This window comes from Rhipicephalus microplus, chromosome 3, assembly GCF_043290135.1.
Source record: "Rhipicephalus microplus isolate Deutch F79 chromosome 3, USDA_Rmic, whole genome shotgun sequence".
Taxonomy (NCBI): Eukaryota; Metazoa; Arthropoda; class Arachnida; order Ixodida; family Ixodidae; genus Rhipicephalus; species Rhipicephalus microplus.
In genome coordinates, this window is record NC_134702.1 from 78,543,557 (window position 1) to 78,569,371 (window position 25,815).

The following is a 25,815-nucleotide window of genomic DNA, read 5'->3' on the forward strand; positions in this document are numbered from 1 at the left end:
CCTTCATTAGGGATGTGCACATATTCGGCTGCAATATACATGTCGAGCATACACCCCGTATGTATGTGAAAAGTCGATCAATCGCAACAGTGAGCTGAAGCAGGGCTTTACGACGGCGGTGAATGTACGCCTCAGCTCTAAGGCACTGTGCACTTCGCAGCTTGAAACTTTTTACTTCAATGACATACATCGACACTTCGCAGGGATATAACTATCTTAAAGCCCGTGGCCCTTGCCTGTGAACATTCAATAGAACGTTTTGCAGACCCAAGAACCTTCAGTAAGACGTTCGCAATGTGAATATTGACATGGGTGCACGGAACGCAAGCCTTCGCTGAAGTGCTTAGAGAAAATTAATCAAAAAGCGTTGATGACTTCGACGATATTGAATGGTGGCTCTTCAGGTACAGAAACTTAGGTACATGACAGTCAAAAATCTAATCTGAAGGTCAGTATGGCTTTTTGAACTAGTTGGTTAAATCTATCAACAACGGGTCAGTGGTTAAACGTTTCACAACGGGACAACAGGATACCTTTGTGTTTTCGCCGTCCGTGTAATCTCTTTCTCCGTAAGGATAGCATCGTCAGTCATGTTTGTCGTTTGCCTTTCAAGCACCCCGCTCTGCGTAACTTCAAAACACCACTTTTATACTCCCATGTGATTCTAAATTTATCTGCTTTCCTGGAAAAAAGAGAAAGTAGGTAGTGTCTGTCATGTCGACGATGCCTTGTATAGTCGACATGTGCTGATAAGGAAAGACCCGTGTTCGATAGTGGCACGTTGGATATACCATCCTCCTTATTCTTTCATTCTTTTCATTATATCTTTTTCTTTTTATTGGCGTTAACGTTACCGCGCCAGCGGTCGACTGTCTCCGAGTCCTTCGCATCGAATACATTTTTTCTCTCTCTCTCTCTGTCCGCAACATATGCATTCGGCTAACGTGGCAGCTTGGGAGAGTTGGTACGACATTATCCACATAAAAACAGCTCCAATAACGAGGGACAAGAAAAGAAGGAGAGAGGCAGCGGCACTGTCTGTCTCCTTATTTTCTTGTCCCTCGTTATTGGCGCTGTTTTTATGTGAACATTCATTCGGTCGTTCTTGGCGGCCGAGAGTGAGCTTGCCGTCCAGCACACCCCTTCTCTTCTTCGCCGAATGTTCAGAAGCAGCACACCTTTCTTTCTTTCATTTCTTCCTTTTTTCTTTCTTTCTTTCTTTCTCGTTCATTCGTTCGTTCTTTTTCTTTTTTTCTTTCTTTCTTTCTTTCTTTCGTGGCCTACAGTAAGCCCGTACATCCAGAGAGGGGCAATATGTGTCGCTCATTTGACACGTTGCAGTGGCCGCAAACACTGCGGTGGCAACGTGAATTGCGTATACGGCAATCGCAACGACATCTGCAAATCGGGGCTCCGACACACTGCGCCGTTCCTATCTTCTTTGCTCCTCCCTGGCTCATCTTGTCTCTGTGCTGTCGATTCAATTCTCGCTGTGTCTTCCCTTCACGTCCCGAAAGCCTGCGTTCATGTCGTGGTCGATACGCACACAGCTCCAGCCATGTACACACCGATTGATTTTCGGGAGCGGAGGTAGAAGGTGCCGGTCTTTTGTTTGCGATAGAAACAAAACTAAAGATAGTAACTGTCAAGATAGCTTTCCGTTCACCTCTCGCCTGCTGCGTCGATTATTACTTCACCTCGAGGTGAAACCGCTTTGAGGAAACTGGCGTTCTCGCGCTCCTATCGCTGTTTTTGCTTTCTTTTTTGAGGATATGTTTCGACTTTCTGTTGATCCGGTGCAAGCGTGGTGATGCCGCACGACGTGAGATGTGCCCACGCGCTTATCTGTCGCAACTCCCGCTGTCACCTGTTGAGCAATGCTTGCGTTTGTGGGCCTTCTTTGGTGTCACCTCGAATGCCTTTGTGATTTCGTATCGTGACCGACGTCGTTGTCGCTCTGCCAAACGACATGCGCGGTAAAAGAAAGAAAGCAAGAGAAATACGGGGGAAAAAAGGACAAAGAAAGAGAGAAAAGAGAAAAAAATAAAATAACGAAAGAAGCAAAGAGAGACAAAGAAAAAAACGAAATAAAGAAGGAAGGAAAGAGATAAAGAAAGAAAGAAGAAAGAGGAACAAAGAAAAATGAAAGAATTGAGTAAAGAGAGGAGAAAGAAAGAGAGAAAGGAATAAATTAGGGAAAGAAAGAAATGAAAAGGAAAGAAATAAAGAAAGAGACAAAAATGAAAGAGGGAAAGAAATTTTTCCATCGGTAGCTAGAACTTTGGCTACAAATAAACCGCGAGGTATCAGCAAAACTAAAGCAAGTGAGGCCTTGCCTCTACGAACCTGAAATTCTATTTTTCTTTCTTTTGTGTTTCGCACAGCGTCCTCCTAACTACCTCCCACCCTCCATGGCGGGAATCAGAACTTCGACGTCCGCGTGCTTATCAGCGCCACACTTCAGTTGTTAAAGGCAACATCATTCAAATTCTATGCAAGGACGAATTTTTACAGCGTGAAACAACTGGTGACCTCTATAGAATGCCAGATTGTCGTTAGAAAAACGACTAATTGCCGAAAAACTGAGAGAACTTCGGTAATTGGTAAACGGATCGTACAAGTACGCACGCAATTGGTGCACCTTCGGTGGCCTATTTTTTTTTTTTTTTTTTTCACGCTCGACAGCGCCGCGTTTTGCTCATGGTGGCCTCCAGACTCTGTGAGTTGTACAAGCTTATCTTAAAAAGATATACAATTTGTTGTAGGCCGGCGGTCTCAGACTCATCCTAGGCAGTAGACCGCAGTCTCAAAATTTATTCGCGCAACGGTTGGGTTAACGAAAGACTATAGGAGGAAGGAATTAAGGGGGTTCCGTCAGAACACATCAAAAGCAAACGCTGCCATAGAAAACCTTTCGCATCTCATATACGGGTCATCCCTGAAGAAGATTTGGGGCCAGGATGCTATGCAGCAATATCATTCAATAGTGATCTCCGACATGAGTGAAATCCGAACGCCAATTTTCGAAATTCTGCTTTGAAGAATACGCTTCAATGCATCGTGACCACATAAGGAGGCTCACGAAAACAATGCTGTAGACGAGTCATGCCTGCATTGCTCACGAACGTACTTATTATGAAAAAAAAAATTGGGGAGAACAGAGCCGTGTGCAGACCGCGGGCCGCAAGCGAGAGGTTAGTGGGCCACGTGTTTGAGACCACAGCTATATTTGTCTTAGCACATGGAGTAATACATGATTGCTAGGTAACCTCTGATAACCATGGTTACCATGTTGGCATATGTTTCTATGACCACATAATACCTGTAAAGGTAACCGTTTATGGTAACTAAGTTAGCACATGCGATGATAACAAAAGCCCTCGTCGTAATACTCGCTAAATGCCACGGTATACTCGATGTACACTCGACGAGCCCATAGCTCACGCACGCTGTTCTTTCTGCCCGCAGGGATGCCCTGACGTCACTGCTTGAGCGTCGGGGCCTGGACCTTTCGGCCGTGCAGGTGCTTCAAGAGGGCAACCGGCGGCCCGCCAACCTCAGCCACGAGACGCACAAGTTCGCCGGACAGCAGCTCAGGGTCAAAGGTCAGTGACCGCAGCATGAATTCCCTCCAGATGACTTCGCCTGCATCAGCACTGCTTCGAGCCGTTATCGTGTGAGCCGGTGGGCTGTTTATGCGCAGAGCTGTGTGTCGTCATCTATATACTTGGCAGGGACTTGATCGAGACGTTGCCCTTTAAGTTTTTTTTTTCCTCTCTGACTGCTGATGGTGACACCTTGAGCGAAAATTCACAAGGTCTCTCATGAGTTCTAGATACCTATAAGGCGAAAAAGATTTTATTCTTGGTCGGTTTATTTCTGTTTATTGTAGTCCTCTGCGTATGCTTATCAACTTCAGAGTGGTGAAGAATTAAAGAAAGATACCAGGAAAGGAAATTTTTGAAAGGGGTAAAGTACATATGCACTATTTTTTTCTAAATCACAAGAAAGCAACGATACTGAAGCTCAAGCAAGTAATTGAAGTCTGGGGAGGTGAAAACGTCCTTGAACAGAGAATGTAGCTGGGGCCAACGTTTCGAGGAGTGGGCTTGTCTTTGTCAAGGCAGCAACTAACTCTGTAGGTTGCTACCTCAAAGAAGACAAAGTACATTTGCCGAAACATCGAATTCAGCATCACTTCCTGTTCAAGGATGATGTTTTTTTTTTTTTTCATCAATGAATGATACGTATAGTAAGCCCGAATGCCGTGGCTGGTATTATGATTTTTCTCTTCCCAAGTGACGTCCTTTTGGTCACTTCCGTTTCGCCACCAACGCTGTGTCCATTTGTGCACGTACAACGAGCGAACCACCGTGCCCGCCAAAAAAACGAGATCCATGTCCAGACGTGTCTTCTCCGTCATTGTCGATGTTGCAAACACAGAGGCCTGTCTCGGATTCCTTGAGCTCCTCGTCGGTTCTGCACGGTGTATAGCGTGCAGTCCTCTATCACAGCATTTCCAGAAACGCATGCGCTCACGTTACCGTTTCAGGTTTCTCGCTATGTAGTGTATCTTCTCTCCCCCCTCTCTCTCTCTCTTCCTCCTATATATCTCCTGCCTACTTCTCCCTCTCTCTCTGTCTCTCTCTCCTATATATCTTCTAGCTACTTCCCCTCTATCTCTCTCTCTCTTTTTCCTTTCTCTCTCCTATATCTGCTAGCTACTTCCCCTCTCTCTCCTACATATCTCCTAGCTACTTCCTCTCTCTCTGTCTCTCTCTTATATATATCTCCTAGCTACTTCCCCTCTCTCTCTGTCTCTCTCTCCTATATATCCTAGCTACTACCCTCCCTCTCTCTATCTCTACCACTCTAATTGTAGCCGCTCAGATTTGGTTCCATCGGACACGTCCACTCCGTTATGCGCACAAAACGTACGTGTAGCATCCTCGCTGCCAGTAAAGTATTGCGCATGCAACTGGGCCCGAGTCCCGCTTGGTGCTCAAGGAAACGAATTACCTCCCATTTATTTCTGCTCGCCGTGTATCCCCTTCTCGGCCCGATGGAGCCTGCGCAATCGCTCACCGTTTCCCAAGCAGTGAAGAAGGATTCCGGATGACGGTCGACAAACCGTCGTCCGGACAATGGCGCGCTTCGCGACAATAAATATAGATAGCTGAACTTGTAACTCGTAGATACAAGAGCTTGCTACTGATAAGGGATTTTCGTATATCGTGAACTGTGCGCCTTTGTAAACGGGGCAAGGCGAGAAAAGAGAAAACAAAATTCAGTACCAGAGAAAAGGAGGAATTGAACACACACACATTCTGATTGAAAGGTAACAAGGGGCGTATTTCGTATACGCCATCTACAAACACGCGTTGTGACAAAAGCGGTGGCTTGTTGGCCGAATCGGTACAATGTATTGGTTGAGGGAATCGCAAGCAGTGAAAGAGTTGGCTGGAAAAGCTTGAGGCAGGGAACGGAAAAAAACAAACAGGAATACTGCTGGATGGACAGATAAAGCGTGGCGACCAATTTGCACCCTATTCTATCGCATTGATGCAAGCTTCATGCAATGCAGAAAGAAGATTCGGGCAACGTGGCTTGAAGTGACGAAATGCCGTCCAACTACGAAGGTCGTCGGGACAGTGTTTTGACGAGGAGATTTGTTTTCGTCGGGGCTTTGTCGCAACGCTGGCCCAGTGTCGATTCCTTGTTCATCAGGTTTTCATTACTTCGAGCGTGTATTTAAGCGCGAAACGAAGTCAATATGCTATGGAAATACGAGGACTGTTCAGTGGTTTATTTTATCCCACTATTTTGCAGCTTGCAAAAAAAATGTTAGTAATAAAAATCATTCGTGCACTTTCAAGCTTCGCTGTGTAGCTTGAAAGTGCACGTATGATTTTTATTATTAATGTTTTTTTTGAAATCTACTAATTGGCGGTCTAAAATGAATTGCTGAGTAGCCAAGTTTCGCATCCACCATACATGTGTGCACTTTCAAACTGCCTCGCATTTCAGGAGAGCGTCCACTTTCTTAAATTAGGAGCACGTTGAAAAAATTCTAGGTGGTCGACATTTAATTACAAGTCCCTCACGGTGTGCCTCATAAAACAAGTCGTGCTTTCCTCTGTAGTAAAACCTCGGAACATATTTTTATTTATCTAATCAAGGGTCTACTCATCTAGCATAGTGATTGCCTCGCGTATTATCGCCACGTTTTCCTGGCAAAAGGTGTCGGGTACTGAATTTCTGTATTCCGGTGAAGGTGTGTAAGCCGGATAAAGGTCCGTATTTCGGCTCGAGCTATTTGAAAAAGATTCTATGTACCTGAAAACAGCGGAAGTCACATCAGTCGAGACAGTAGACGAATAGCGCTCGTGTCGTCTGCTCTCTCTCTCGTACATGGCTAATTTTCTCTGTTTTCTCTGTGCATCTCAATGAGGGTAATTGCACTAGTATTTTCTGCGTCCGATTGTTTTCGTGAATTGTGTGTTTCAGTAGTGTTACACTTGATTTCCATAACGCAGCTCGTAGCATATGAGTCGATGAGTCGATTTGCAAACGACTTCCAAGGAGTCGATTTGTAAACGTAGTGATTAATAATAACACCTCGCGCAGCTGGCAGGTCGGGGGAATGCCGTTAATCTTTCACGACATTCCATACTAATCTTTCATCTCTTCTGCTAGACTAAGCGCTGACTGGTCAGCAGTATTGAGTAATTTGTGTCCGACTACCTTATATAGAACCAGTGCCTCGTGCCTGCTCTTATTCTGTTTATTTTGTTTTCTTCCATTTCGCTACATGCGCGTACCGAAAGAGCTTAAGCCAGTGCTGACGAAACGCTAACCGCTCTGCCTGCGCAATCAGAAGGAAAGCTTAATTAATTTTTTTTCTCTTGCAGAGTCAAGGCAGGTAATTAAAAGACTTTGCGCACAATTACTCGTGTTTCGCGCTATATTTGAACAGACTTACTGCGAGTCTCGGTGCTGTGTTTTTTGTACTTGTGTTTTTTTTTCCTCCTGCTAAGTTCCAAGTGCTGAAGCGAACAAAATCGTGATTAATCTTTAGGGCAGTATGGAGTGATGACTATGGTTCGCCCCCATTATTAATTTAGATTTATGTATCTGCTATATCGCTCACATCGCGTCTCTATTCGCGATAAGCTGACACGTATTTTTAGAGCTCCCTGGTGCGCTTCGTTAGTAACAAACGCTCACCTTTCTTGTATGCATGCACGCGTGCTCGCGTGCGTAAGAAGAGATGAGGGTTGAAATGTGGGCTTGTTGGCGAATCATTTGTACATCTTTAATACATAGATATAGCAGATACACACAGAATATTATGCCATGTACACAGAATATTATGCCCTAAGGTCAAGCCTAAAAATGTACGCAATAAAAAATTGTGTGCAAAATGACACACGGGCATGCTAAGGCACATTTCCTTGTGTGCTTTTTCGTGTGTCGTTCCGCGCTACATCGAAGCTGTACAAGTAATAAAAAGTGAGCTTTTAGCGTTTATGCAATAAAGAATGAATATCCTGTGGAAGTAAAACAATACTTGTGTAAGTTTTACATCCCAGAAACATGGCATGATTGTGATTGATTGATTTGTGGGATATAACGTCCCAAGACAACTATATGATTATGAGAGATGCCGTAGTAGAGGGATCCGGAAATTCTGACCACCTGGGTTTCTTTAACGTGCACCCAAATATGAACACACAGGCCTACAGCATTTTCGCCTTCATCGAAAATGCAGCCGCCGCAGCCGGGATTCGATCCCCGTCAGCAGCCGAATACCACAGTTGCTATAGACCACCGCGGAGGGGCAGGCATGATCGTGAGGGACGCCGTAGTGGAGGGCTCCCGAAAATTTCGACCACCGGGTGTCCCTCGACGTGCACCTAAATCTAAGTACATCGCGGTTGGTACACGATCCCGCGGCCTCCTGGTCAGAACTCGGACATGATCGACGACCGTGGTGGGTCAGAAATGCTCAGAACAATCTTCAAGCGTGAATTTTGTGTGAAGGGCGAGCTTTCAAAAAAGAAAGAAGCAGGGGGGGGGGGGGGGGAGTTGTTTTTTGACCGCACTGAACACAATGCGCATGCGTGCGATTCCGTTCTCTACTGGACATTCAGTCAACTAAAGGCCGTTTCACATGACACAAAAAGTAGTGATTTTCAGGCTGTGAACTCGCTCGCAGCGAAAAAAAGGGGGCAGTTCGCTCCCGCCGCAGCGGTCCGCGGCGAGCTTCCAGCATGTTGAAAATTTTCGCTCTGATCGCAGTGGCGGGAGCGATTTTTGGTCGGGACCCGTCGAAATAGGGCTGGTCTGGCCAAGCCGTCGAAATAGAGTCGACATGTTTGTTTTGGTAATGGCCGATGCTGTGCATTTTAAAATGAACTCAGACTTTAATGACGAAACAAGCAAGCCCTTCGTTAACGTTCACGGTAACTTCATGGTATCATAATGCACACATTATTACATTGCAATCGTGTCTGTCACAATGAGCGGTGGCAAGAACTCACTGCTCCAATAGCAGAGCGAAAATCGTGGACCGTTCGCGATCCATGTGAAACGAAACCGCCATTAGCGACAGTTGCGGACAAGCGATTGGAGCGAATGGAGCGAACGGAAATTTTTTTTTTTTTTTCGCTGCAATCGCGGCATGTGAAACAGCCTTTACACACTTGTAAATGGGGTGTGGTTAGCCGGCTTCGAAGCAGTCTTCCGTTGCATCGGATTCTCTCGCACAAAGACCCCTCCAAGTGTTTTTTATTATTTATATTCGGGTGAACTAAAATTGGTCTTGTATGCGCGTGCTTGGCTGCAAATGTTGTCGAAAGACGATATTCTTCTGCCAGCCAAGCGGCCATTTATGTTTTGCCTTGCCTCAGGCAGCGCCCCCTTTGTGTTGAATTGGTCGCATCTGGCCGGCATTGATAAAGTAGAGGAGGCGCTGCGTGAAATATATGAATGCCATCAGTGCCATCGGGATGATGATGATGGAAACATTTTATTTTTAAAATTCAAAGAAAACGGGGAGGGTCCCTATTCCAGGACTTTGTGCAGGACACATAACCACTGGAGGTGGCAGCACCATATTGTCGGCAGAGGGCCTTTATTTAAAGACGATAGTCTTTCCTGGGGACCATCGACGCAAAATTTGGTCTGTCTGTCTGTCTGTCTGTCTGTCTGTCTGTCTGTCTGTCCGTCCGTCCGTCCGTCTGTCTGTCTGTCTGTCTGTCTGTCTGTCTGTCTGTCTGTCTGTCTGTCTGTCTGTCTGTACATTTGTCTGTTTGTTCACTCTTAGCAACATTGGGTACTTGAAACAGCCGACCCCATCCGCAGCGCCCACCTATGTTGCTCAGGATTCAGCGTTCATACTTGTGCAATTGTCGATTAAAAAGCGAATATCGCTCATTTCTGGGGCACCATAACAACTCGTATATATTCTGCATGTGCGCCTTTTACTAGAAAAGGCATCCATAAGTAATTTTAAGGACCGTAGCGCTTATCACGCTGCGCTGACCATGCAACGCTTGCTCGAACTTGGAGTGCGTTTCCAACGCTTTGCTAAAATTAGACGATGGTGGCACCTACCCGTCGCCTTATTTTTGCGTTCTACACCTTATCACCTCTAATACGGGCGTACACACCCGTCTCAGAGCCACGCGCTTTGTTTTCGAACAAAACTGCCAGATGGCGCTCATGTCTCACGTGTGACATGACTTGATGCGTTCGTTCGCCTCCGCCGCACCCTCGAGGCACTCTAACGCAGCGCGTCCAGAATACCATTCACCGATTTTCTTGCGCAGAACACCAAATAAATGTTTTGTTCACTCTCTCCACACACAAGACTGTCGTCTTTCGACGACATTTGCAGATTAAATGCAGATACGGGGCCAATTTTTTTGTGCATAGTGTTGGATTTTCAGCCCAACTTAAGAAACACCATGCTCTGTATAATTACGTATGTATGTATTTTTTAGAAAAGTAATACACCACCTAATACCTACGCGTTGATAACATTTGCTTTTTGATCTACAATGTTCACAAGTATGGACGCAGTCCCCAGTTCAAAATGGCTGCCCCGCCGCGGTGGTCTAGTGGCTAAGGTACTCGGCTGCTGATCCGCAGGTCGCGGGTTCGAATCCCGGCTGCGGCGGCTGCATTTCCGATGGAGGCGGAAATGTTGTAGGCCCGTGTGCTCAGATTTGGGTGCACGTTAAAGAAACCCAGGTGGTCGAAATTTCCGGAGCCCTCCACTACGGCGTCTCTCATAATCATATGGTGGTTTTGGGACGTTAAACCCCACATATCACTCAATCAAAATGGCTGGACAGACAGACAGACAGACGAACAGACAGACGGACGGACTGACGGATAGAGACAGACAGACAGACAGACAGACGGACGGACGGACGGAAAATACAGGCTGACCAAAATTTCTGCTTTCAAGTATCGCAAGAAAAGCTATCGTCTTTCAAATAAACAGTAAGAAAACTGGGATACAGTAACACCTACGGCAAAATATTCAGGGCTATTTATTTCGTATTCGAAGTTTCGAACTTTCAGACAACCTCTATACTTAAAAAGATTTACATTACGGAACTTTGTTGTACGGAGCTCCGTCCCTGCCGCTTTACTTGACTCCTGACTCCATGCACAAAGCGAGCGTGGACTGTGTACACGTACTGCGTTACGAGCTGGTTAGGTTTAGCGCAGCGAGCGACTGGTTGTCATCGGTGACGTATAGTCCCGCGTTGAGGCCGAACTGATGCCGGCTTAGAAACAGGAAGTAATCAGGGTTTGGGTTTAAAGACGGATGGGCCGTAGCTGAACGAATCAGTTGACTTTGTTTGCCCCGCCTGGTCTTCTCTGTGCGAGTGCTCCGAGTTAGCTTTCAACAACCTTCTTCGTTTTTCAGTTGCGAAAGTTGAGCATTTAGTGGCCCGCTGAAAAGAACCTTCTGATCCTGGAATACTTAGTTAAGAAAAACAATAACAAGAGAGGGGCAGAATGAAGTAACAACGCAACATCAAAATGAGTTTCCGGATGGGATCGCGAAGAAAAGCAAAGTTGACGAAACGTTCTTTGGTATAGTGAGTGTAAGAGGCTGTCCGGCGGCTTGAAAGGAAAATAAACGCAGCTGTAGAAAAACGTATGCTAATGTCTACTTGCATCTAATGCTCGCGTTGTGGTTAGGTTCCCGCAAGAGTGGTAACGCCTACAAGGGAGTCACCTCTCTCATTGCTTAATGTGTTCTGCATTCATTACATAAATTTTTACTTCTGCAAGTTGTGTCCCACGAGGAAACACGCGTTTTGTGTGTATGTTTGCTTTTTACAAGGAAGTTTCCGGCTGGTCTTCCTTCGTCTCCTAATAATTCAGCTGTTCATTTACTACGTAGTTAACAGTGTATGTATAATAATAAAATACAGTCACACCCGGATTGGTCGTATCTCAAGCGCGCCTTGAAAGGGTTTTACACATAGGTAATTTGATACGATACATAAAATTATTTAAATATTGGAAATATATTCAGGACTATTTTAAAGTTCTTCGATATGCACAATATTTCTTCGTTCTACTGTGCTTTTTGGTCCACCTACATGCCTTAGTAAATAATGAAGAAGCGCAATTCCAGCCTTCTGAAGACTTCACCGTGTTATTTTTCTTCTCTCTCTGTATACGGTAGCAGAGAATGTTTACACCCTTCTAAATATATAACGGACTAGTTCAATGCAGCTTGAGCTTGAGAACAATTTTACGATAGCGCAAAAAAGAATGTTCGATTAATTGTAATTATTCAAGCGCAAGTAATCCCCTGCTTCATCCCGCTATTATGGTAGCCTCCCCAAAGTGTACAACCCTATTAGAGTGACTTTGCGGATAGAGGATCTATGCAAATGAAGCCTTTGCAAATTCTAGAAGCTCGTATCCTGTGCGAGGGGCCTCAGGTGGCCTAAAATTATCCGGCACCCTACCGTCTCCCATAGCATGAGTCACTTTGGGAACTTAAATCCCATCAACAAACCGAACCCATCGCAAGCGCTTATTCCCTGTGTCGGTCTGCTTTGTGCACGTTCTTTTTTTATTTGCTGTTCCTTCTGTACTTCTTAGCCTACTCCCCCTGTTCCGGTGTAGGGTAGCGAATGAGAATCTTTTGTGCTTATACCGCTCAATCTTTCACGTCTCATCTACCTACAACGTGTATTAGCTCTTACGCTGTTCTAAATTACTCTGCTTTTTTATCTGCTGTATTATTACTTTTGCTTTTTACTTATCATTCAAACACTGCATTTCTGTCATGACATGTCCCTGATATGTCCCCTTGTGAGAGTTAATAAATTATGATGATGATGATAATGTGTCTGCAGTCTGCGTATGGATGAAGAAAGGGAATTCAAAGAAATTAGGTTCGTACTTTGGCGGCAAGAAGTTATCGTTTAGATCAGCCCACATTCCTCACATCTGTATTACAATTGCTACAATTCACTTACAACAGCTAGTACAGTTACGTCGTCCCCCACACCTTTCTTGGCCTTATTATCGGCTGGGTTTAGTTAAAGTTATGTCTACACAGGTGCGCAAAGAAGGCAGGCAGGGGGTAACCGTCCCGTAATCGTCTGATGGGGGCTCCTCGTCTGCGTTTCATTTACTCATTTGGGCGTGTCACGTCATCGCTTAAATTAAAGGAGGATGGCCATGCGTGTTCCCTGGCGACAACGATGGCCAAGTACCACTGATGTCGCATTCCATCAACTTTTCAATTCCCGCTTTTACTCGTTCAAAAGCGTGAACCTAAATATAGGCCGTTGAGAGGAGCATGTCATTGCGCCATTTTAATTTTTTGCACCCACTATGGAGCTTGCTTCATTTCGAACTCGACCAACGAGACGGGGCGCTGTGGTGTGACGTATACATATCCACCTATGTCCGTCGTTCGCGATCCTGCACGCATTTGAAAAAAAAGACGGGATAGAACAAAATGAACTCGGTGCAGGGAAGTTATTTTGTTGTTGTTTTTTTGCCATTTAGTACCTGAAGGTCACGGTTTCGATCCTGGCTTCAGCGGTTACTTTTAGATGAAGGCGAAATGCCAGCTAGAGGCTGTGTAATAAATATGTCAATGCATGTTTAAACCCACCAGGTGTTCAAAAACTTCCATAGCCCTCCACTACGGCGTCTCTCAATTATATCGAGGTTTGCGGATGGTAGATCCCGAATATGATAGTTATTTACGGTTTAGCAATAATTAGCCATACAACCGAGCGGATATTGTCAAACTACGTGACGTAGTTGCAGTGTGTCATATTTTGTCTAGAGAGTCATCGCTTGTCTTTCGATCTTTAAACGTCTTTGCTAGCTTATCAACCGTTCTGTAGCGATATAACAAAAGTTATCGAATTGTTGTCGTTCACAGATACCATTTACTGGTGCCCCGTGTGCGTAATATGGAGTTTTAGTTTTGGCGCACAAATGAGTAACCCTAAGAATATTAGCGTACCGTAAAAACCACAGATCTTGCATTCTTGTATGAAACGGTTTGGTTCTTTTGTACGCCACGCGTGGTTCCCGTATCCTATAACCCATGGGGCGTAGCATGTAAATTTCCCTGACGTCACTAGCGTTCGCTGTGTATATAGGGTGATCCAGCTAACTTTTTCACTTTAGGCGTTTCAAAGCTGGTAAAAATAATTATTCATGACACTTAACCGGGAATAGATAAACTAATTATAAATTTTGCTGAACAAACTTTACGCACTTTCTGTGAGACATTTCTTGTTAAAGTTACCCTTTTAAAGGGTAATCGAGTACTCTTTCTCAACAGCCCATTTTACCAGATTCGCAGTTATATTAGCGCGGATAAAATATCCATGCCTTTCAGAACAGCTGCTACAACTTCACCATTGAGGGTTTTTGCCAGGGTTATTAATGAAAAAGTTGATTAGGCAATCTTTTAATTACCCAGCCTGGCGTATTGAAAAAAATATATACTGACGTGCTACGTATAAGGCTATGAACAATACCATGGGCAATTCGACACGTGTCGCGCATGTCTTAGCTTTTGTGATACTGAGCTTGTGTTAGCTGATACACCTAGTGTTACACAACACGCCCCATTCACTCGTAATGTCTGGTCCCTACTACAATTTAAGGGGTCGTGCTGTATTGGAAACTGGCAGGTTGGCTGATACAGCCCTGTATCTCATGCATGGCTACCGACCAATGCATCGTTATCCGCCTTTTTAGGGGCGAAGCTCCTTAAAGCGGCACCCGTTCGTCCCTCGTCGTGGTCGTAGTGCGTAACCAGTCTTACGCTTTGATCTGCAAGGTGGTGCCGTTGGGAGATTTCTCCTGTGCGTTGTTGAACAATAAAAAAAATTCGCAGCGTGCGTGTTAACTAAAAGCCGAATTCTCCTGTCTATCACTCCAAATTAGGAGCCATTGGCATGTACATTGGGCACTATTTGACAAGAAAGTGTTGCTACGTTATACTCGCTGGGCGTAACCTTCTTGGTTTTAGAAAGGTTTAGCGAGCGTTGGGCCGCAGTGCCATGAATACAGTGAACTAGTATATACTATGAACTCGAGGTGGTTAAAGGTGGGAAATAGACAAGAAGCGCAAGCCGTAAGAAAGTGTGCGTGTGCCACCTATCGTTTAGTCCTTGGAATGTCCGCTGGGTGGCGGTGCTTCTATATGCGGAATATATGATGGAAAGATGTGATATGGTGGTACTTGGAGTGTTGACTAGATGGACGAACGACACACAGACAGGTGCACGGACAGACGCACGGATGGCTGCACGGACGGATGGACGCATGGACGGAAGCAGGGGCGGATGCATGGACGAACGCAGGGACGGACGCACGGATGGACGTGCGGATGCACGAACAGACGCACGCACGGACGGGCGGATGGACGCATGGACGGTCACACAGACGGATGCTTGGACGGACGGAAGCAAGAACGAATGGACGGATGGATGCTTCGCCCCACTCTCCATAATTCACCCCATGGATATGCTGCCATTTTTTTTCTCTTTGTCTCCATCATAGGGACGTCGAAAATGCGCATCGTTTTATACTGTACTGCACACACTATTTCGATGCCTAAGCTCATGGAAAACAATGCTCCAAGACCCGGTTTGATCGAAGCATTTGTTCTGAAGCACACATTAGAGTTTACCCCGCGTACAGTTTTGCGTCATCCTGTTCGAACGAAATGCTGTGAAAGCCGCGCACCACGCGCATAATTCTATAGGTTTCGAAAAGCAATCGATTCTGCAAGAAATCCCCCTACCGCTTATAAGTACGTCGGGATGCCACTGAGGCACACGAACCAAATAGCAAAGTAGTAAAGTGTAAAGGAGAGAAAATGAAACAGGAAACAAAACTTTACGTTGCTATATACGGTGAACGCTTTTTTCTCTCTTTTTTTTTCTTCCCTTGATGCGACCTTTCGTTACCGTACCTTTCCTAGCGTCAGCACACGTGAACATGGAGATACCGAAGAGTCGTACCCCCAAATTCAAATGCAGATGCGGTGTCTGCCATGTCGTTCTGTTCTGTCCTTTCTTTCTTTTTTTCCTTTTTTTTCTTTCTTTCTTGCTTACTTGCTTGCTTTCTTGCTTGCTTGCTAGCAGCTCCTCTCCCCAATGTAGATGTTTCTCGATCCGCCTGGAACCGCTGTTTATCCTTACGATGCTCATCTTTCTCTGTTATTCTCACAACTGATTTGGCCCCCACCCCACACCTGCCCCGCTCTGTTTTCTCTGAGAACGGAGAAAGGCTTCTTTAGATAGATCTATACAACGTGGGAGGTACTCTGCTGTGGCATTTGCGCTTGTTTTACGTCGTTCAAGGGCTTTTTTTTTTTACCCCGCCTCGCCGTTCGTGCTTCATCTTTACTTCTTCGTCCACTGGGCGGTTGATGCTACCGCCGCATGCTGAAACGATACCGCAGCCGTGTTGTCCTTTCGGGCCGCTTCGCTTTGCGTATTCTACTCCTAAAATGAGGGGCTCTCCCCGACTGTTTATGCTGCCCTCCCATGGCCTTATTCTTAGAGTTTCCCTCATTTGTTCCGAGTTTCTGCGCTAACGCAAGACGACCCCACCATGTTGTTGCCTATATAGCGCACACTGAAGCGCAGCAAAGGTCAGGAGAAAATGGGAGGCCCTATTTCTCTCTCTCTCTTCTTCTTCTTCGTGTGTGTGTGTGTGTGTGTGTGTGTGTGTGTGTGTGTGTGTGTGTGTGTGTGTGTGTGTGTGTGTGTGTGTGTGTGTGTGTGTGTGTGTGTGTGTGTGTGTGTGTGTGTGTGTGTGTGAGAGAGAGAGAGAGAGAGAGCAAAAGAGGACTTCAAAGTTGGTGGTATGCGAATCGTTTTTCCTCCAGCGGATATTTCGCCGGGCATCAGGTCGTCGTCTCATGCGAAACCAGAAAAGGGGGGCCTCTGAAAGGCTGCCTAACAGCCGCGCGCAAACATTTTGATTATGCAGTTTTCGGAGTTTGCGTGCAACCGCCCACCATAGCGTTTAAATTGCTGAATGAGGGTGAACTAGTGGCAGTTGCGGCCACTATAGTCCGGAACCACAACAGCACAGAGGGTATTTTAGACGGTGCCATCGATCTTTTCTATGAGAGTAAGAGCAACGTGTGGAGTGAACTATAATTTAGTTACCGTTTAGATTTTTGTGAGAAAAAAAAAAGCATCTGCGGTACTTCTGACAGGACGTGTTTCGTAGTGGATCAGTGGTTTAACATCTTCTTGAGGTTCGGTACAATGGGACGCCGGGTTTGATTCTCTCCCGCTGTGGTTGCATTTCTAAGTGGGCAGTATTTAAGAAACATGCTTGTGTTTAAAGTTAGCTGCATGTAGTTGGGATGCCGAGATGGTTAGGCGTAATTTGGAGCAATGCAACGGTTTTTGTGTACCTATCCGTCGCTTAAAAAGTTAAGCACCTCCCCCCCCCCCCCCCCCAAATCACGTTTCCCCCATCCGAATCAGTGAGTTTATTAGTGAATTTTTTGCACGTCTTAGTCTCCGCAGTATCCTCTGTCGAAACTAAAGGAAATTATGGTCAGGTGGAACAAGGAACGTCGTTGCACATATTTTTAAAGCTGTATATCCCGACTTCGTCATAAAGGTGGTGTGCATAATGTATTAAAGCTTGTTGGGTCGTTCCAGAGCCATTTTTTTTTTTTCGTTTGAAAAAGCTCCGAGCTAACACATGCCTTTCACTGTGGTAAGCCTCGGAAAAAATATCTTTAGCACAAAAAAATGGCAGCATATCCACGGAGTGAATGATGGAGAATGAGGCGAAGCATTCGTCCGTCCATGCGTCCGTCTGTGTGACCGTCCATGCGTCTGTTCGTGCGCCCGTCCCTGCGTTCGTTCATGCATCCGCCCCTGCGTCCGTTCATGCGTCCATCCATGCATCTGTCTGTCTGTCCGTTCGTCCATCTATTCAACACTCCAAGTCCCACTATCTCGCATATCTTTATCACATATTCCCCATATAGAAGCACCGCCATTCAGTGGACATTCCAAGGACTAAACGAGAGGTGGCGCACGCACACTTTCTTACGGCTTGCGCTTCGGGTCTACTTCCCATCTTCAACCACCTTGAGATCATGGTATATACTAGCTCACTGTATTCATGGCACTGCGGCCCAATGCTCGCTAAACCTTTCTAAAACCAAGGAGGTTACGCCCAGCGAGTATAACGTAGCAACCTTTTCCTGTCAGATAATGCTCAATGTACATGCCAATGACTGCTAATGGGAATCGCAGCGTGCGCGTTGACTAAAAGCCGAATGCTCCTGTCTCTCATTCCCCATTAGCAGCCATTGGCATGTACATTGAGCACTATTTTTTATTGTTAAACAACGCACAGAAAAAATATCTCACTGGCACCACCTTGGAGGTAAAATGTTATACCTATTTCGGGTATGTACCACTGGTGGTTACGTACTACGAGGGACGCCCAAGCCACGCCGTAAGGAGCTTCACCCCTAAAACAAATGGCCAGTGAGGACTCAACGTCAGTCCGGTCCTTTATCTTTTGTGTCTCTTCCCTGCTGTTTACGTAGCTGGGGAATGCCAACTAGCCCGGTCGCACACCTTGTCTAGCGTCACTTACTGTCAAGCAGAGGAAGGGTCGACAACGACGTTGATAGTCAGGTCACGTGATACTGCCGCGTGCGACGCCGGCCCGGAGTTCCTCCACCACGCTGCTGAAAATATTCAAACACGCTCTGGCGTGTACTGTTAAATATCCTGACGTTTAGCCTATACGAAACTACACGACTAGCATGAAAACAGCCGACTCGAAAGCTGCAATGACGTATACCCTTGAGCAAAAGTACATGGACCACGAAAGCGTGAGCCGCAATCGCTGTCTATGGCGTGTAGTCGCAGAGACGTCTGCTGTCGAAAGCATTACCCTGACGGAATTCGTCACATTCGCCAGAGAAATGCTCTCGACAGTAGATGGCTCGACACTAGACGGTGCAGATGGCATATGTGCACGGGCGACAATGGTTCATGTATGTATACATTCGCTCATGGGCGTGCATGTAGGATATCATATACTACGTTCATCGGTATTAGGTAGAGGTGCAGTGTGTCCCTGAAGTCACGTTGCGCTTTCGAGTGGTAAAAAATCAACAAAACAAGACAGCAATGCGAAATCTCGACCAGAAAATAGAGGGAAAACTCTTGCAAGTTTTGACAGTACAATGTGCACGAGTCTGCTGCGCACATGGGTGATGACGCGGCACCACGAATCTGGCGAATCTGGGATGATGACGCACCACGAATCTGGCACCCATGACAGTCGAGATGTGAACGGTGCTGATGAAACTTTCAGTGTGTACTGTGTCTCGCAAAGTTCCAATCCACAACCCAAGTGCAACGGGAATATGTATTCACTTGTCGGGATGGCCAGCTCTCCCACATGCACTTACTGCAGTTGCGAAGAAATCATCGCGCACCTTCTGTGTGAGTGCACCTATTTCAACGTGCAAAGACAAGAACTCACTGCAGCTCTGGATAGACTAGACAATCGGTCTTTGTCGAAACAAAGGATTCTGGGTCATTGGCCGAGCCCATCCTCAGCCCAGAAGGCTTTGAAAGCTTTGCTGCGCTTTTTGCGGACAACTGGCCTCAGAGACAGACTTTAGTGTCTTATACTCTTTGATGTTGCCTTTCCTCTGTCGCAACATTTTTTTGTAATTTCTCCCTCTCTTCGCAACATTTCTTTTTAACATCTTTCATTCCCCTCACCCCTTTCCCCAGCACAGGGTAGCCAGCCGGTCTAAGAACTGGCTAACCTCCCTGTCTTTCCGCTTAAACTTTCTTCCTCCTCCTCCTCCTCTGTATTCACTTGTACAACGAAGCGCCATCGCGTTTTTGCATTCCAATCTCGCTTCATTGATTTCCTGTGGCCGGTCAAAAGTGCACCGTTTTTTTTTACGGACACACTACAAACACTCGTGGTTCTGCAGCGCGCGTCTTTAGCTTGCGCAGAGGAGAACCGCGTTGTTTCTGCGTCCTCGAGGCGGCGCACTGTGTGTATACCATAAGCGAGATTGATGATGCGTCCGCTCGAGAGAGCGCCTGCTAGCTCCTGATCTCGGGCAGTCAGCGTGGGCCGCCCCCTCCGTATTCCTGTGTACTGTTATGAATTTGCTCTGTCGCGATGGTAGCGGTGGCGAAGAGCGGCGAGCCGTCGAGCGGACTTCGATGAAGTCTTAGCCCGAAGGTGAAACAGGGAGGCAATCCCTTTGGAAAACAGCAACAAAAGTAGCATTTACTGTAGCAGGTTGTCGTTTTACAGAGCCGGCCAGCACGACAACGTCGGCTGGGGCAAAATCTTTTAACATGGGGCCGGCTCGGCCTTAAATAGCGTCCTTGGTCCATTCTCTCGGACCAGTTCTCGGGCTCGGAGGGGTAGATGTAGCCATACCCGGAACTGCAAAGTGGCCCGGCGGAGGAAACGACGTTATCCCCGGACTGCACGGTTCTCCTGCACAGAAGGCGGCGCTGGGAGGGGGGGGGGGAGACAGTTCGTCGAAACAGGGCTGGATCTCGTGAGACGTGCTGCCGAACGAGGAACATGTCGGTGGCACAACAGCACCCCCGCCGCCAGACAATGCATCCGGAGTTTTGAGCCGTCAGCGCGGCTCGGAAGGAGGGATGCTGGTTGACCATCGGTAGCCGTTCCGCTCTCTCCGCCCGTTGAGACTTCCAAAGGCCTGCAGATGTTCACTGGAACGACGGAGTCGAACACAAAGGCGAACCACTCCGGCCAAGGCAAGCACCCTCCAAATGCTGATCAAGTCGCCAGACCAGCAGAAACGAAAATTTTTCCTCGAGATTTAACTGAGCTAAAAAAAAAATAGCATCACGAGCAATGTATCTGAGGAGCAATACATAATGTGGACACTCCTTTACAGTGCATGACACTGCTAAACCAAACAGAATTTTTTTTTTCGTGAGCGATTCTCGATTGCGACCCGGGCAGATTAGGGACGATCGAAGCTGCCGAGGTTAACTCAATTTGGCCCCGAATCTACAATTTAGAATACCAAGAACACCCGAATTACGCACATTGGCGTCTCTTGCAAGCTTCAGACCGCTAAACAAAACAAAGCCATTCGATAAGCCCTAACTCAAAGTGCTCAGCCAATGAGCATCCCAACAAAATAAAACGCGCTTGAAAAAGTAAGTGAATAACAATGAAAATCAAACTTGCGCGCGTTAAACAAAACAAAGGGCAAAGTTGACCCACACTGACGCGCACAATAACATGTAATTTCAAACACAAAGGGTATTTTAAACAGGGGCTTTTACTTAGCCTTATCTGTTAAAATAAAGCACATTAACTGTTACCTTTCGAGATATGAGGAAAACAAAAGTAATGAACCAAACATATCAATAATATCTGCTTCTGCGATGACAAGAAAAGTAAAACTTACAAAAATTTAGAACCATTCCTTGCTCATCGGCAGACGACAAAACTAGAAAAAGTTATTCTCAAAATTAAATACAAAAAATGCACTCTTCGTATTAGCGAGGCGGCTCTCTCTCAGGCGAACTCTGGAGAGTCGCGCATTCCACAGCTTCTGAGGGTTTCGGTCTGCACAAAAGGACAACGAATCAACCTGTTCGCCGAACTCAGTAGCAGCGACTTTTGACCCGCAGCCGCTGAACTCGAAGAAAGGGGCATCTGCACTGCCTCGTTTACGCCGCCCGTTCGACCAGTGACCCTTTCGCCATGGTGGGGAAAAATCGCTTGTGTTACCGCTCAAGCGCTCGCAACGTTTCCCCACTTGCTTGCATCTACAAGGCAGAGAAAAGGATGAGACCAGGCGGTGATTTCGGCGTTCCAATTTCCTTGAATTTTGGTCTTTGTTGACGTGCTTCCCGCCTAATCTCCATCTCAGTGATGGTCTGAGCTTCAAACATTTCCTGCAGGGCCCTTTCGCGATCCTACGCCTAGCCCTGAACCTGGCGTATCGAATGAAGACGTCACAGCACTCAACAGCTGCTTTAACATGTTTGATGCCTCTCGTCTCTTCCGCACTACGCTTTTGCCGACGCTTTTTTCTCTTCGAATGGCTAGGAATGGTGGAAGCCCCGACACACTTATTCAGAAGCGCCCTGCCTTCGACAGGCTCTGCCAAAACTCTATGCCGCTGAAGCAACTTATCTTTGTGGGGAGTCGAAGTTCCCAATTTGTTGGCTAGCGTTTCCTGGCGCCCGGTGCTAGCGGTCTCTGCCTGTGGCGTAACGGGAGGCCCGATTAATTTAATGCTAACGAAGGCGCTTACAGAGCTTTCAATCGGTGGGGGTTTATCGCTGTCGTGGTTAGCCCTTGTTCTCTGCCCTTCGAAGTCAGCCTCGTGCTCTCTTTTAAGAGCTTTATTCTGTAGCGCTTTATCTCGCGCATTCTGCTCAATATTTTGTCGACAGGCGTCAACCTGTAGCGCCTTACGACTCAACTTGTCAAACTCTTTTTGATGCGATGCATCTGGATCATGTGTGCTGTGAAGCGGCTCCGTCTCTAGCGCTTCGCGATGTGCCTCGGCGTCCTTAGCCGTGCGATGGACCTCGGCCCCTAACTCCTCGCGGTGCACCTCAGCGTCACGCTCTCTCTGGCGCACTTCGGTGGCTTGTGCTTCGCGACGGGTCTCAGCTTCCATAGCTTTTCGGCATGCCTTATCTTTACGCGCTTCTCGACGCGCTTCTAGTTCTAGCGCTCTTCGGCGAGCCTCGTTTTCACGCACCTCCACCTCCATCGCCTTACGCCGCGCCTCATCTCGCTCTCTCTGACGCACGTTGGCGTCCTGCGCTTTGCGATGGGTCTCAATTTCTAGCGCTTTGCTGCACGCTTCAGCGCTGTACTTGTATGCTCGACTTTCACAGTCGGCAGTACTCATAGCAGCAAAGTGGCGGAACAAAGCGTATTTAATCCTATCAAAGTCATGCGCTTCCTCGGTGGATAAGCACTCCAAAACGCTTGCGACTTTGCACGGAAGCAACGTGGCAAGCTTTTCCCACCATAAGTCTCGCCCAACACCAACATCGTCGCAGACCTCTTCAAAATTAACGAGAAAAGACACAATGTTCTCGTCCATTCTGAAGAGTTCAAGTCGGTATTGTGCTCGTTGCCAATTAATCGCTTCAATTTGACGATCAAGCTCTTTCATTCTGAGAGCATGCTCTCTCCTTTTTCGACTCTCTTCGGCCTTCCATTGTTCGTGCCTTTGAGCTTCTTCGGCCTTCCATTGTTCGTGCCTTTGAGCTTCTTCGGCCTTCTGCTTTTGCTCACAAATAAGCTCCCAAAACTCGTCAGCTTCCTCGGCCGTCACATTCTCTGCCCGCATCACCTCGAGAATCGCTTCCCTTGTTTTAGCGGACCCGGCGGAAATCCCCATGGCTCCACAAATTTCAAGGAGGTCCTGCACCAGGTACTGCTCCATCACGATCTCGTCCCTCGTGATGCTCTACTACTGATATTCACCGTACTTTAAAACTAATCTCGTGGTTTAAAGTATGTGAATATTAAATTATAACCAACAAAACAAGTCAAAACACTCTCCTAACATCTGCCTGTGCTAGAGAGGTCTGGCGAAATGAACAGTAAATGTTGGGCACTCACCCAACCAAAGTAGCCGACGATGGTCCAACTCGTGGCTGCCGTCGAACAGTATCAGGCCTTCCGGGATCCGGTCCAACTTGCCAATGTTGAGAACCGGGGTTGCTTGTCCCAGTTTGCCGAACGATGAGAACAGGGTAACTATCTCAGCGCAGCCAAACGCTATCAGGGCGGTCGTCCACGTGCTCGGAGATCCGATCCAACTTTTCAGCCGTTGAGATCGGGGTAGCGGGTCCCAGAGCAGCAAAACGTTGAGGACAGGGGTCTGATCCGGCGTGCCAAACGTAGGATATCGTATCCCACCGCTGCCACCACTGTTATGAATTTGCTCTGTCGCGATGGTAGCGGTGGCGAAGAGCGGCGAGCCGTCGAGCGGACTTCGATGAAGTCTTAGCCCGAAGGTGAAACAGGGAGGCAATCCCTTTGGAAAACAGCAACAAAAGTAGCATTTACTGTAGCAGGTTGTCGTTTTACAGAGCCGGCCAGCACGACAACGTCGGCTGGGGCAAAATCTTTTAACATGGGGCCGGCTCGGCCTTAAATAGCGTCCTTGGTCCATTCTCTCGGACCAGTTCTCGGGCTCGGAGGGGTAGATGTAGCCATACCCGGAACTGCAAAGTGGCCCGGCGGAGGAAACGACGTTATCCCCGGACTGCACGGTTCTCCTGCACAGAAGGCGGCGCTGGGAGGGGGGGGGGGGGGGAGACAGTTCGTCGAAACAGGGCTGGATCTTGTGAGACGTGCTGCCGAACGAGGAACATGTCGGTGGCACAACAGCACGTATACAGTACAACTCACAGTCAACGTATTTACGTGCTTGTGTGCGTACGCGGTCAGGTCTTGTTTTCGACGAGCGCGCCTTTTAACCCTCTCCCCTTCCCCCCCTTCATCGGCTTCGACCCCTATACGAAGGGGGGTTCCCTGCTATTTTTAGTCTTCCTTCCGCTGCTCTCTTCCGCGTCCATACATCTGGAGCAATGCGCATAAAAAAGGCAATGAAAGACAGTTCATATACGTGATGCCACGCTCTGCCTTGTGTGAGAGACAGTTAACGGGGCTCACTTTTCTCTTCCTTCCATTTATTATCATTCCCCCACCCCTTGTATATAGAGCGTTCGGTTCACAGTAACGTCGTCGCAGCATTGTGTGCGTAAGGTGTTTCTTGCCTCTTGACTTTCGTGTAAGGCTCAGCGCGGATCCCTGCTCTTGTTGCGTATCATGTATTTCTCTCTGTCCGCTAATGGCCGATATATATATATATATATATATATATATATATATATATATATATATATATATATATATATATAGTGTGTGTGTGTGCGCGCGCGCGCGTGTGTGTGTGTGTGTGTGTGTGTGTGTGTGTGTGTGTGTGTGTGTGTGTGTGTGTGTGTGTGTGTGTGTGTGTGTGTGTGTGTGTGTGTGTGTGTGTGTGTGTGTGTGTGTGTGTGTGTGTGTGTGTGTGTGTGTGTGTGTGTGTGTGTGTGTGTGTGTGGAGAGAGAGAGCTCTGAGAAACAATGTTTTCTGCGACGCTCTACTGAGAGCGCCGCCTTGCAGCGCGTTGATGGATGACGTCGCTATTCCTCACGTATGTATCTCTGCACTGTGCCATGTTAGGACCGGCGCCAGGTCTGACAATGGATCGGCGTTCCTTTTGATGTTCCTTTTGAATCGCCAAACGGGTTGGCGGCCTGTGTCCGCCATGTATTGTTCCCACCTGGCCGGAGGGTGCGGCGTCCTGCCGCCGCGGCGCCGTGAGCAGTTCGGGAGACCACCGGTGCAGTTTCTTCTTTGGAAGATGACGGCGGCGGCGGCGGCCGGGAATCGTCCCGCTAATTGAACGAATCGTTCGGCACCATTTGAAGCTTGTTTACGGCGGCCCTTTCGATGGATGCAGTCATCAACCTCAGACCCCTCGCCCAGCGACACACCTTGACGGGGGGGGAGCCGCGTTCGTGCCACATGGCCGTGCGGTGACCACGCTTCAGTTTTGAACGTTCGCGTGGACCGTGCGTGCTCGTCACCCTCGCGGGTAATGTGTGGTCCGTGATTGGACGGTGCCCTCTGTACGCGGTCCCCGATCTAGGGATCTGGGGAGGACAGACCCTTTATAATGAGCCCCCACGGCTCATTCGGTGTGCTTTTTCGAGTGGAGAGCTCGCCATGTACGAAGAACGCCACTATATATCTAAACTTTCTTATTGACCTCTCTCTAATGTAAATAAACGTCTGTTCTCTGTTTTCCCATATAAGCATTGCTTCTCGCTATAAGGGACGAGTCCGATGGGAGCCAGCTACCAACGACGAGACCCACAGGACTCAGGTCCCAACAGCCAGTTCGTTCGTTTCGCCAACACGCTGGCGTGGCAGCTGCCGCCCCTACCGGCCGTTTCCGTAATCGCCGTCCAGCAGAACGCGCACCGGACGGCACACACCGGCCTGCCTTCTTTCTCTCCGACTTCATCCGCATCTTACGGCGCGTCGTAAGATTTATGAGAGCTGTCCTTCCTTTCAGAAGGTGGTTTGTTTTATTCGAAGACAGAAGGGGGAGAAATGCGCTCTATAGTGTATTTCTCATGGAATGTTTGACGATGATTGTGATGATGATGATCGTTATGTGCTTTTTT

The 25,815-nt window shown here is 47.3% G+C and overlaps 1 protein-coding gene across 6 annotated transcripts in view; it reads left to right on the plus strand.

Moving 5' to 3' along the window:
- Nucleotides 1-25,815, plus strand: part of LOC119182883 (pleckstrin homology domain-containing family G member 5) — a 759,199-nt gene that overhangs the window by 674,008 nt on the left and 59,376 nt on the right. For all 6 annotated transcript variants that reach the window (XM_075889871.1, XM_075889872.1, XM_075889873.1 and 3 more), the window contains one exon: nt 3,469-3,605. In XM_075889871.1, the coding sequence (XP_075745986.1) occupies nt 3,469-3,605 (137 nt within the window). The remainder of the gene's footprint in view (nt 1-3,468; nt 3,606-25,815) is intronic.